Source organism: Hirundo rustica, chromosome 13, assembly GCF_015227805.2.
Source record: "Hirundo rustica isolate bHirRus1 chromosome 13, bHirRus1.pri.v3, whole genome shotgun sequence".
Lineage (NCBI taxonomy): Eukaryota > Metazoa > Chordata > Aves > Passeriformes > Hirundinidae > Hirundo > Hirundo rustica.
In genome coordinates, this window is record NC_053462.1 from 7,833,818 (window position 1) to 7,848,375 (window position 14,558).

The 14,558-nt window shown below is 38.2% G+C and overlaps 1 protein-coding gene across 1 annotated transcript in view; it reads left to right on the plus strand.

Moving 5' to 3' along the window:
- The window catches only part of WDR72 (WD repeat domain 72), a 100,425-nt gene extending 95,068 nt beyond the window's left edge, over nt 1-5,357 (plus strand). Inside the window, exon 20 of the mRNA XM_040077266.2 lies at nt 5,147-5,357. Coding sequence (XP_039933200.1) covers nt 5,147-5,202 — 56 coding nt within the window. The 3' untranslated portion in view covers nt 5,203-5,357. The remainder of the gene's footprint in view (nt 1-5,146) is intronic.
- Nucleotides 5,358-14,558: the final 9,201 nt, after the last annotated feature.

A 14,558-nucleotide genomic window follows, 5' to 3' on the forward strand; every position in this document is an offset into this window, starting at 1 on the left:
TGTGGGACTAAATACTAGGATCTTTTAAGCAAACTGTGAGCTTGACCCATACACACCACTCACATAACCTGCACATAGTCCTCATTAGTGAAAGAGTTAAACATCTTTCTTCACTTGGTATTTTCCTTCCTGCTTTATCTGGTTTCTCTGTACCCTCCTGCATCTTTGTGTGCTGATCCGTGTATCATATTTTTGATTCATCGTCTCTGCGGCCTGTCAGCTTAGTTAAGAGATTTCCAAATCTTGCAGCCTGTGCTGACAGGGGGCAGCTGCCAACAGTCCCCTGATCCTTCCCCAAGGAACACTGCTGAGATTTAATTTTCAGTCAAAGGGTGCAGTCTGAAATCCATGTCAGGTCCCCTAAGTCATCTCAGAACCCGGATAGGACCCATGTCTGGGGGATTATATTTCAGCACACTCCACTCTTCCAAGATTCCTTGGGAGTTCAACTACTGTCATATACCTGATTTGAACTACATTCCCTTTTCATCTTTTCCAGAGAAATAAGCACCAGTATATGTTACAATAATTGAAACCAATGAATTGTAAATCTCTATTCATTTTAAAGCCACATAGACTTGAACTCAATGTTGTCCAGCACAAACCAGCATGAGATTTAGAAAGAAGTAGATAATCTACTCAGAAAGGAGCCAGGTTTGACAGTCTGTGGTGTTTAGTATTTCCTTCAGAAACCATCTGTAGTCCCTTCAATGGCAATTATGGACTAAAATATGGATTGTCCAAGATTTGATCACTTTTGAAGTGAGAAAGGATTCAAGCAAGGTGGCACTACAGTGTTCAGGGGGGAATTAATGTATCTTAAAGTTAACACTAATTTTAACCTTAAATTAATTCTCTCTGGCAAAGTGTACCTGTTTGGATGGGAACTAACATATCCAATTCTGCACTCTGCATATCACTATGAAGAAATGGAAAGAATAAAAGCCTGTCAGGAGGTGAATATTGACTGGCAAAAATACATGTTGATGAAGCATCCAAACTTAAAAACTGAGTTCCAATCGGTCCATCTGACATCATTAAACTAGTAATAAACAATGAATTACTCTGGCTTTTGTTTCTGTCCGTTCCTGCATTTTAAGACATCTTGTCTTATAGGTCTGAAAACCTCAGGAGATTTCACTACTGGTCTCACTGCTTTCCACTGAGAATTTGTGGCTTGGTTGTCATGGAGACATCGTATTTCTCCAAGAATTGCTCATATTGATCCGTGGACAGGCGTAAATGGCCAGGCGAATGTGAGGAGTAAAGGGGGTTGGGCAGTACTATAAAATGACCAGAGGTTATGGGTCGGAAATAAGCTCATAGCAAACACTTAGGCAAAGAGAAAGAAACAGTTTCATTTTGTTTCAGGATTTCGTTTTTGCACTTTATGCCATTGTCTTCTTTCACTATAGACTGAAAGAAACTTGTTAGTCACTTGTCATGTCAGATCTTTGGTGCTTGTCCTGACACAGCTGTCAGCCTTCCAGCTCTGTGCAGTTCAGGGACACACAACAAAGAGCTAGGAACATGAATTATTTATTGCTCCTTGTGCGGATGAAATTCTGTGATAAGAAATTAAGACACTTCTGACAGAAGTGCTTGCTTGAAAGGAAAGACTTGGTAACACAATACATTTACTTAAAGGTTACCATTTACTTTTAGTAGCAAACATTGAAACAATAATATGACATTCAGTTGGCTATGATTTTCTCAGGTGCTTTAGCTTCAAATCATGGAACCTGAGAATGCTTGGGAGGTCAGCATTTGGTTCAGTGAACCCTGTGACTTAAGAACCTCTCTCACACATATTTAAAGTCTGGGCAAACTTACTTTATTTATAAGTTTTTATTAATAAATCTATATAGGGTCTCTTGTGCTTCACTTACAAGATGTTGTCATAGGTGCAAAAGTGATGTTAAGAGATATATTTATTGTATAATTTCTTCTGATGAGGAAGAGGTAAAAATATGACAATATACCTGGAAGGAATCCCTACTATTCCTAGAAAGGATTTTTTATTTCAACTTCTACAAGATTCAGGAAGGCTGTAGGGCAGCCTTTAATGCATCTTTCTATACGTTGTGTTTTTTGGTGGTGAAAGGTGAAGTCTCTTTCCTTGGCATTAGAATGAGCTTCATTTTCAAAGTGATCTTTGTTTTAAAATCACATGAAACTTACTCTATTTGTTTTAATTTCACATTTTCTGTGTCTGCACATGCTCTCGCTGCCCTGCCTGTGGGCCTCCAGCAATTGTAGGAGGCAGATACTCAGATGAATAGCAGGAATCCATTTGACTACCCAAGACACCAATCCAGGATTTACCTGTGATTTCTTGTGTTTAATGTGTGATCTGAACTACTCTCAGATAGGTAATGAAACCCCTCAACCTGCACTTTTCTCTTGGATAATTCACAGTAAACACTTTTTACAAGTGATGGACACAGGTAAATATCAGACTGCAGTTTCTTGTCTAAATGAAATGGATTTTAGTTTCTCCCTTCATGTGGCTACAGGCTGCCATTATCTGTGATAGTGGCTCATGTCTGTTTTAGACCCCACACAGAGAAGATGCTGGGCTTCTCTCCCAGATGCCTAATAGTAGCTTTATCACTGCCATTTTCCCCCACATGCTGAGGACTACTCCTGTTTGACATGCAAAGCCTTGGCTTTTCAAACTTGTCTCTGCTCTGGCCTTGAACATAATAATCAGATAAAAATTGCAACAGTTTTCTGTAGCACTTGACTTTTAATCATATCAATCTCCCATAAAGAATGCACTATCCCTTAAAGTGCTTCTTTGTTTAAATAAATACTCCCAGCAGTTTTCCATGGCACCAGACAAATTTTCCACGTTTAAGGAATCTGAAAAAGAAGCTGAAAGTGTGTTAGTTAGACTTCTAGGTCTGAGCTATTCACCTGAGTTTTCTTATACAAACAGTGGTGGAAAATTTATAACCCTGGATGCAGATCACCTTGTCCAGAGGGAGTTGCTTGAAATGGTTCCTAAGGAGATTGAAAATGCTCTGAATTTTGTTAGTCAAAATCCAAGAGGACTGTAGCAAGACTAAACACAGCTTGAGATGTCTTAGCTTTCATATGTGGGGCAGTCCCACTAAGGAGGGTTCTGCAAGTGCAGGTCCTGTGGGAAAAAGGAATAGATTTGAGCTGAAGTCACAAGAACCCATGTAGACGCAGATGCCTCTTCCCTCTTATTTTCCCCAAAAGGCACATTGCAGTAGAGTAGGAAATAGACTATTACTTCACTTGGTAATAGAGGGAAACTGAGCCTCACTAATGCAAGATTGAACTGGAAGGTATAGATGGAAAGTACAGTGTTTTCCATATTTTGTATAGAAACCACGTAAATGCTAAAACCCCTGTATGCTTATGGCCTTAAGTATCAGACAGTCTCTGCCTAAGTCTCTGCCCAGTCCCTTCTGCAGCTCATGATCTCTTCCAATCCCTTCATTCCAAAACCATTGCACATAATAAATTTTCTTTCTCTTCCATTTTTCACTATTCAGGACATGTGCCCTGGGTGCGTAACAGATAATAGGGAAAATGTGAGCAGTTTTCACAGTCTTGCTTAATTGCTTGTCCTGTTTAGAGACCTTGGCACAGAGATGGGAAAAGTCTCTGACTGCCCCTGAGATACAGTGTGTGAGAGGCAGAACTGCAGCAAATAGAAATAAAAATGTATGAAGAACAGCAGATTCTTATTTGTCACACAGTGCTTAAAAATACAGTGCTTAAAAATACAGCACTAAAAGTGTGGCTATCTTGTTATCAGGCAAGTTATAATTACTGCATCAAATATTCACTTACCAGCTCCAAGTTCCATCCACTGAAGATTAAAATCAGCATTGTGTCACTTCCGTGTCACTTCTATGTTGATCAGAACACAGGCAGAATGTAAAAGTAAATATTCATTAAATTTCCAGGTACAAAGCACCCTAGAAAGTCCTTATTTTCTATGTTTGCATCCTTGTGAAAAGCAGGAGGCAGTAAATGGGGTGCTGGAGGCTGTTGCTGGTGAGGATGCATGAAGCAGGAAGAAGATGGGGCAGCCCACTGGTCACAGGCACTGATGGCCCAGGGACTGTATATAAAATGTCAGTGCCCAGGAATTATTGCAGAAAGAAGTTCTGAAATTTCCAGCATAGGCATGGATGGATTCATCCTAATTTCACTGCAGTAGATGTAGTGTCACATCCTATCAGTGTTCTGGGTTACTAGAATCATGACTCATGTGTTTTGGGTTGATTTGTGATTTTTCTGTTTGCTTTAAGTTTTGGGGTTTTTTAATAGCAAATTAAACTTCTGTAAACTCAGAAGACTGCCTAATAGTCATCAAGAAAATATGTACGTCTCTATGACACAGATAGACAGAAATGTCATAGATAATATGATAAAATCACAAAATATTCATTAGACTGGAATAAAATAATTTGTGCTGCTTTCTCAGTGTTCATATACTCATGATAAGTGTGGTGGTACCTGGTTGGACAGTGTTTCTAATGCAAGTAATATTTAAAATTAAGGTTGCAAATATTACTGTACATCAAATTAAAAGAAATCATGAAGGTAAAATTTGGTCATTGATTTTTTTTCTGTGGAATTCTAAAATGCCTTGACAGGATTAAAGTATAATATAATATTACTTCTGTTTACAACTATTGTAGGATTATTTTTGCTAAGGGAAAATATATATAATTTGACAACTACTTTTGCAGAAAAAGGTAAAACCCTATTAATTTAAAATATAAATTATCTTTCTGCTGATCCACTGGAGTGCTTTTTTTAAAACAAAAGAAAGGAAGAAGCAGAAATCTGTGCAGGAGAAGAATTTTGAGGAATGCCATACGTTGTCTTGAGCTGTTTCGGGCTGCATATTGCTTCCCGTGGTATATCAGTTATAATGTGAACAGTCTCCTGGAGGTAGATATCTGGACCTTTTAATGCTAATATGAGGGCGCTGAAAGTTTTTATTCCATTACAAAAATTACAGAGTTTGTTACTCTGTAAAAAGACTGTACAATAACATGTATTTTAGTAACAGGGTCTCAGCTATTACCTCATATTGTAAAATCATCATTAAGCCTCAAATTGTAAATCATTTAGAAATCATGCATTTCTTTTCCAGATGACGTGAAGCCACATCCCTGGATATCTAAAGTGTGCTCCTGTAAGGTGTGTTAGAAAAAAACCCACCGAGACCAAAGAATTAGAAGATGTAGAAGGACGGCCAAGAAATAGGACATACATGGTGTGGTGGACATGAAATGGCTTTTTGTGTTTATTATGGTACCTTAAACAACTCATTTTCAGAAGAAATACCTTCCATAAGATCAGCTTCTTTTGGTTGATTTATTGGCTTCAATCCATCGCTAATAGATTTGCGTGTATTCAGCTAAATTTGAGTGGTTTTAATATAGAAAATATCAACTCTTCATTTTTACGTATCATTCACTTGTTTATGTAATGATCTTTACAACTTTGATTGCCATTAAACAATTATATCAATTTTAGTATTGTTTACATACATTAAATTTAAATTTTTCTCTCATTCCTTGTGACTTTTCTTGCCAGTAGCATTTTAATGCTGAGCAAAACCAAATGCATTTCAAATAATTAGAAAATTCATTTTCACTGAAAAGAGAAATTCACACTTTGGATTAAACATGGAATATACAGAAATAACTAAAATACAAAGAATGATCTGTGCACAGGAGGGATTGGGAAATTGATAACAAATTTGATCAGGTCTAGGATGCAAATTTTCATTTTCTCTAAATACTACCGTACTGGTACATACAATACATACTGGTACCATGCAGTACCAGTATGGTACTGGGGAAGCCCATTGGGGTCCTCTTCTGAAATTATATACTTGATTAAATATCAATATGTGTTCATTGGAAAAAGCAACTATACCTTTTTAACATTTTCTTTTTTCCTAAAAAAAAAAAAAAAAAAAAAGTTGTATTTGTAGGATATATGCAGCTGATTAGACCCATTTATCACCTTATATCCTGTGGGACTTAAACTGGTTTGACAAATAATGGCTGCTCATAGCAGTAAGCTCACTTTCTTTGTTGCCAGCAGCTGGAGTGCTACTGAAGGCAAAGGGTCTTGAGGATGTGCCTTACGGATCTGTGCCTTATTGTGGGAAATCCTGGTCTGATTTATCCCTTCTAATTGTCACCTTAGCCATAAGGTCCCTTAACTAGGAGAGTGGAGATTTCTTCGGTGTGGAAAGATTCTCTGGGAATGAATCTCTTTTTTGCCTTGTGGGGAATTGTCATGGCTGCAGGAGTGATAAAACCTGTTTTCTGTTGCCGCAGTTTTTGAATGAAGCAGACATTAAGGCTTCTTCCTTCTGGTTTTTTATATCCTGTAAGCCCACGTCCCTCAGTGCAGCACAGTGTACGGTCTTCCGATACACTGGGTGGTGGAAGGGCATTGTGAAAAGAAGTACCCCAGCTCCTATTCAGCTAAAGATTATGTAATTCAAGTTGGCTGCAATCCAGAGACGACAAAGAGAATTAATGTTATTTTTTTCTGTGACTGTGAATACCATGCAGAAAATGGCATCTTTGGGCAGAAAAGTCAATGATTTTAACACATTTGATATTTTTCAGAAACAGCTTGCCTTGTTCATAGAAGGCATTTTCCTCTGTAAAATGTATCTTTAGTTCATATGTGGTTGTATTTGAATTATGGTGACTGAATATTGAGTGCTATGGCTTCATTCTTGAATTTCTTGTGCTGGATATATGGAATAGTATCATTGATATATTTATACTTGCAGAACACAACTGAGAGCAGAACATGTCTTTAGCTGATGTATATACTCCTCTTAACTTTTGTGGCTGAACGAGAGTAGCAAACATCAAGAAGGTAAAAATAAAGTTGTAAATGTATCTACAGGAACTTAGTAGCCCTACAGGAACCTTGCAGACAGTGTAGAACAAACTGCAAAGAATGGACCCATCTCCCTCCTTTGCTCCTCCTCCTCAACCACAACCAGTTGTTGCAGCAGTCTCTTCCATGGACATTAAAATATCCATTCACAACAATCATCACTGCTTTGCATCAGCATCTGCTCACGTGGGCCAAGATAACAAATCTTTTGAAAACTCTTTCATCTAGATATTTCAAAAGTGGATGTGTTCAAGGAGGTCTCATAGCTCAAGGAATTGGCATTGTCCATAACACCCAGGACTGCTGTAGTAGCAATTACATTTGTGCAACATATTTGATTGCTTGTCTTTAATTCTGCAGAGCAGTGCACATCAGCAGCCTGCCAATACTGCCAGCCCTCTGGAATGGTTTGTGCAGTGATGATCAGTGTTTGGCACATGCTTGTGCGTGCTTTGTGCTAATTATCATTACAGGATCAGTAAGGTAAGGCAGGAACTTTTTTATTAGGTACATTTATTTCTCAGTAAAGCAAATATATTCCCCTTGTCTTCTGGATGTCTTTCAAACAACCAGCTTTATAATATGTGCTCACAATGAACTCACTCAGAAAAATCTTTTTGCAACAAAGTGACAGTTTCAGAGCTGAATACACAAATACAGATGAACTTTCTGCAATAGTTTCTTGTAAGCCAAACTGAAGATGCGTTTTATATGAGTGTGGTCTGAGGTATCACTGCATTTCATGCTTATGGAGATGGAGTTTACAACAAAGTCTCAAGGAAATTAAGAATATATTTTTCTGATGTGTTACTCTGAAAGAACCCTATCAAAAGGAATAGTGTGCTAATATTTTTGAGTAGTTGTTTGAATTTTAAATATGAGGTAAAAAATTCATGAACACCTAAACTGCGTAAGGAATGTGGTGTTTTGGTTTGGCTTGGATTTTTTTCTGTGCAGAAGTCACGGGGTCCAATGCTCTGTACGGCTCAAGGTGTGGTTTCACAGTCAAGGGGATTTCTCCCTGCTCCAGCTTCAGGCTTCTGCATCTCCTCACTTATGTTTGAACTAGTGCTTGTGTGCCCAGGCTGTGCCGAGGCAAGCACTGGCCTCAGTGCAAAGATCAGAGGAGGAAGAAGCAATCCAGAGTGGAAGTGCAGGACAGTTCACACAAAAATGAGCATGAAATTGCAGTTTTGGGTTCTATGTGCAGGAGTCTTACTTAACACAGACTTTTGGCTTTCAAATCCTATAAGCTTTTTTTACATTGCATGCATAATTCATTATATTATTTTAAAAAATTAATTAAAAGGCACTTACTGCTTTAGTATAAGACCAAATCAAAACTCTTCAGCATCTATTTTATTTGAGGGATTTTGAGTTTTCTGGATAATTCATATGTGGTCTGACTGGTCATACTGACTTAGATTCCTGTCTGGAAACCTCCCAGAAGTTTGAATTGTTCATTTATGTCTCCAAATCCAATCATTATATTTTGAAATCTCTTGTGCCATTTATATATTTTAAATTTGATCATTGTAATAAACTGCTTCCATTTTGGGGTTGTATTTTGTGGAGTAATGCCCTTCCCTAATCCAGTGAAAGATGTTCTCAAAGAATATTGGCATGGGACTTGAGATTCAGTGTTTTAAATAAAGAGACACTTTAACAAAACCACTATGCAATAGGGCTACAAGCTCCAAATGGCAGCAGTTTAGCAAGGGAAATCGTTTTGCAAGTCTCACTGAGCTGAAGTGTTGAAAATTCAGAAATGAAGGGGACAGTTCAGTAAGCAGCATTGCCTCTGCCTAGGATTTTTTCTCCTTTGGAAGAATAAATTCTCTGAAGACAGAGAGGACAGTGAGCTCCAGCACAAATCCCAGAGTCATTGTGCCAATGCTGAATAGCATTGCACCCACATCCATGATGGGGGATCTGTGAAGACAAAGTCTTGCTTCTTGAAATGGATATCTGTGCTGGATTTTAAAGGCCATACTTCTTGGATGAGAAAAGAATTTTCAAGCAGAGAAATTTCAAGGACTGGTCTTGCCCTTTTTCACTCCTCATTGAATATGTAGTCTGAACTGCTAGACAAAGATCTTAGCATTTGAGTTGGGCTATCATTTGAATTCATAGATCCCCAATCTGAGAATCCATCAATTTTACTTTTGGAGAATAAATTTGAACTTGGATGCAACGTAAAATTTGCACAAGAACCCAAGATTGTCTTATTGGGGCCCATGGGAAGTTTGTTTCTTGAATGACACCTGCTGGAAAGTCTGAAGTGTGTCTGGGAGCTGAGCTGTGGGACTGAGGCACGTCACAGCAAGAACACCTTCCCTGTCTTCTGTGGCCGTGATGGGTGAGTACAAGCAGAGCAGCCAAGGTGAAGCAGTGTGAGTTGCTAAACAGTGTTGAAGATTATGAAACTTAACAAACATCTGCCAAGTCTTTTTTTAGAGTAGACTGTGCATTTGACAAAATATACTAGCTGTACGAATTTAATTATATTTATCTTTTTCTTTCATGTGCTTCAAGAAGGCTTAACTTCAGAATACAGAGTTGTGCTGCCTGAATTTACATTGTGCCATGCAAATATAGCAAAAACCCCTTGTCTTCTTATTCTGCAATACTCTCAGTAAGACAGTTGTGAAAAATAACCTCACTGGAGTAAATAGTATATGTAAGTAGTGTATGTTGTTTTATTAAGTACATTAGTCCCTCCAGTTTTACATCAATTGGCAGATTTTCTTTTTTTTTTTTTTTTTTTTGCATTTGAAAACATAATGCTCGTCAGAAGAATATTAACAATATGCAAAACTAGTAAAACAGTGATGTTTTCCTTATTTATTTTAAAATTTAATCTAAATAATGTGTGATTTTTTTCATAATACAGGTGTGGGGAAATCATACCCTAAATCATCATGAATTTTCCACACGGAAACTCAGGGTAGTAAAAGATTCTGTCCAGTTTCAGAACTATATTTTCTATCATCACACTGATCTCCAGACTTACAGCTCCCACCAGTAAATGTAGCATACAGATTTTGTTGTTTGTTTTGGTTTATAGGCTTCCTGCCATGTAGATGGCAGCAGCACTCAAGCCTTGAAATTCACTCCAGCTTTTTCTTGAGTTTGTTTGAAAAAAACATGTCTAAGAATATTATCGCTCAGACTGAATGGAAAGCCTGATTATTTTAAACGTGTATCAGTTTAGTAATATGTGCCTCTAAAGAAGCTTTTAACTTTGTAATATCAGTCTTTAAAAGACAGTAAGTCATACCTGTCTGTATTAATATAATTGCCACTATTATTTTTTTCTACATTTTGACTTTTTTCCCCTGCATATTAAATTTCTGGAATTCTTCCTACTGCACTAGGTTGCAAGAGACACAGGATGTTTTTGAAAGTTCAAAATTGTATTTCCTTGCAGAATGTGCAGCAGCCTGGGCAGGAAAGCTATTGAGTGTGGACATCCTTGTCAAAGACACAAAGAGGAAGGACAGATAAAGGTAGTGGGTTATACAGTGTGGGATTTTATGCTACAGGTTCTACAGTTCAGTTGCAGTGCTTTAATAATAATTATCATGAATTATCTGGAAAAAACCACATTTTGAAACTCCGAATATCTTTATGTAGTGTAGAACTATCTGCACTGACATTTACTTTGGCTGAGAAGTAGAGAGATTTTGAGAGAGAAGCAACAAAACTGAGACCCTGTATCAAAGCTGTCTAGCAGTCTTAGTCTCTGCAGCATCAGCTGAAACCTCAGGGAGACTTTTGTGGGATCATCTCCAGGCCCTCGGAGAGAAAAGCAGGTGTTACACATGTAACTGTGCACAGAGGGAAAACTAGCACAAGAAGGCATAATGACGGTAGTGCCTTGAACTAGAAAATACTGCTTAAATGCTGGGGGCAAACAGTAGTGTTATAATGAGCTGTCATACCAAGTAGATCAGCACTAGCTCCCTCAGTACTTCTAAACCAGTGGCAGCTGAAAGGGGAGATGAAATATCCAATGGACAGCATATCTCATTCCACAGGATCCTATCTGAGGATGCATTGGGTGGAGGTTTAATCCACGCTGACTATGGGATCTGCTAAAGTAACTGGGAAAATGGGCAGACTGTGGCACTGAGCAGCCCTAATCCAACTGCCACAGCTGCAGATTTAGGCACATCTCTTCTAACCCACTGCAGAAGCTGGGAGAGAAATGGGAACTGATATCCCTCTGATGCCCTTGCTGTGTTGTGTGAAATAGAAACCCTTGGCACAGGGGATCATCCAGCTGTTTGTCAGACACTCTGCAGAGGCCAGGATTCCACATGGGAGGGTCTGTCACAGCTTCACGCTGCAGTCAGTGGATGGGCTCTGACCAAACTATCCTCTAATGTCTGATGGGGCTGTGCCTAAAAACACATGTCATGATGCATGTCCTGGAGTGACAGTGCTCCTTAACTACTGCTTCAGGCAAAGGATTTACACAGGAAAAGCAGGAATTCTTGGCTGATAAAAAGTGTGACAACAGTAAATGCAGATGAGTGATGAGAAAAGAGCAGCAACTGGACATGTGTTGCATCAAAGTACTGGGATACCCAGCTTTTGTCTCTCCTACACTTGTTGAGTACAGTGCCTTGGACATTGGTAATGGGAAAAGCACTTCTCTTCTTAAATGTCTTCCAGACTAATGCATGCTGAGAGCAAATATATTTTTGCTGCTTTTAGGATATAGTTTGAAGATTTGATGGGTTTTACTTCTCACTTCATAGCATCCATTAAATCAATCTTAGATTTCATTCCATTTAGCAGATGTTTGTCAAAAAGCTTCTTCAAGGTCTCCCAAATCCACTTTTTTTCCCCTATATTTTCAAAATTATGCCACTGCTTAAGTAATAAAAAATATCTTTTCACCATCCCTCTACCTCACTGCTAATATACTCAGTGTAGTTATGGGAGAGATCTCTGCATTGCAACCATGCATATATTTAGAATTCATATTAGTGCTGGTTATTCATGACCTATATATATATATATATATTTATAATGAAAAAATATTTTAAAAGCTGCTGAGAACTTTAAAAAACTGTCACTGTGTTTGTGTTATCTCTGTGTAGTCCATTGGAGCAGTTTTGTAAGGATATATAAAAGGATGGTCATGGCATTTTGTAAGTTAATACAAAAGCAAAATTCCATAATAAAAATATTAGTAGATTTTTGTTATCCCTGCACAAACTTACTAGGCTTAAGCAGCAAAATCACTTGAGTGATACAATATAGAAACTTTTAGAACTACCAGACAGGCTTTCCTTAGAGATATTTTTGTAGGTTCACTTTGGAGTATAACTGCTCCTTAGGAACTTGAGATTTGCAGCAATAACATTTCAAGCTTTTTAAAGAAGGTGATGAACAATTTTAATGGATTGGATACTGAGAAAATATCAGAAGACATCACAAGACTCATTTCAGGCACTCTTTCTTATATTTGTTGCTTTGGTTATATGAAGTGACAGCCCAATGAATCACTGGGAGGTCTTTTGGTCTGACAATTTGGGTATTGTCCAAGCAATTAACAGGCAGTCAGCCAATTGCAGCAGCCAGTGATTAAATTACAGAGGTTCTTTGGTGGTTTCCATAAAGAAATCTCTGGGAAGAGTAAGATGGATCTACCACCTATCATATGATGAGCATGCATCCCACTCTGTGTACATGTTTATTTGACTAAATACTTAAGAATATTACTTCACTTGAAACGAGTAGATATTTGAAAGACATTCCATGCTTCTCTCCTGTAACAACCCTGTGTGTGAAGAGGATTTATGATACTGTTGGAGTAAACTTTAAGCTTTGTGTGGGTTTTTCTGTATGAGGTTTTAGAAATTTCTTTCCTCATATCTTAAGTCACATGTCTGACTGCGTAAGTACTTCACAGGTTTCATTCTAGATTTTTCATTTAAAAATGCCTTCTCTTATGTAAGTCCTTTAAGCATATATAATTGGTGTTAAATTTTTGCTTAGACCATGGAACATGTAGCATCTCGTGTTACCCCCCCTTAATCTATACATGCTAATTTCTGTTCCTGCTATTTGACTGGTTTTCCTCTGTGAGTGGGAAAAATCAATGACACTTTTTCCAGAATTTTGAGTTTTTTCTTCCTCCTATGATAGTCAGTGTTTAAACTTCCACAGGGAGAGACCAAAAGCAGCAAAAAGGAAAAATAAGAAGAAATAAACTCTATTATCTAGAGTAAATATACCAGCATGGTCAAATCATGATTACACTGGCCTCCAAGCTGCACTCTGATCTGTGATAATTCTGAACAGTGCTCTGAAGGTGGGTGTAAATGTCAGTCCTCTAGGAGGACTGGGAATTTCTGAGAATTTGCATGGGATACATAGAGCCATAACTACAATCCTGCAGGTATTGGGTACAGTACCCACGCTGATGTGGGCACTGAGCTCTCATGTGGCATTTTTGATAGGGTATGGGACTATAAAAGGAGTCTCAGCAAGATTAAGTTTTCTTTAGCATTTAGTCTTTCTCCAGGAGGTAATTTTTCTGGATTAGCTGGGAAAGTACTCTTGCCAGCTAGCAGGAAGGAGAGGAGGTAATTCTGTATTTTTTAATGCGTTTACAGGTTCTGTACTTAAAGACACTGGGAATAGCAGAGAAGCTTGCACGCCTTCCTCAGAGATAGACTCGGCTCCCTTCCACACAAAGCTTTTGCCAAGGTTTTAATAAAAGGAATCCCTACTGTAGATTACTCCTATACTTATCCAGTAGTCAGTCCTGGACCACATCCTCCAGCAGCTTTTGTTCAGCCAAAGCTGCTTCCAAAAGGGCTCAGGGGCATCACTCGGTCAGCAGCAATCAGTGGGTTAATACAGCCTCACTTCTGCCTTCCTCAGATGTTCAGGAGACGATAATGAGGCAGAGATAGAGCCTGCAGGTTAATGAGATACCCCAACTGGAACACAGAAATCTGAGAGACTGGGAAGCAGAAGAGGAAGGGAAAAATGTGAGTTTCTTTATATTCAGGTGTTACTCAGTTGAGGGAATTGCTGGGGCAGGATTGTTTTCCAGTACTATAAAGACCATTTGATCTGTTAGTGCACTGCTGAAATTACTCATCTACCTGGCAAAAGCCATCTGCCTTTTATGCTTCTGTTAAAATCAATACTGAACTACATTCGGAACTCTGGTATGCTAAAAAGAAGTGCCCCACCCAACCCTAAACAAAACAAAAAAAAAACCACCCTAAACCACAATCCAAAGGTGCTCATGTTAGGCTGTAACACTGGAATCCCTCTAACAAATTCTAATCAGTGCTTGGGTAAGCATTGTTAGAAACATCCGTCATGCATTTAAATAAAATCTATTAATAAAATGAATGAGTAGAACTTAGACAAGTATAGAGAGGTAATACAGTAAAACAAATGACCGTTCTACAGGGAGCTGTTGTACTATGCTGTTTTGAATATCATCATGAAAGCAGCTTACCTTTCAGCTGGGTCTTTTCAATAATCCTGGGCTGTAAATGATGCAGCCATGTAAATAACTCTGGCTGCTGCACTTTCACCATATAATATGAAAAATAGCTTGTTCTCTATAATCACATCGTCAAAAAATTCCTCCT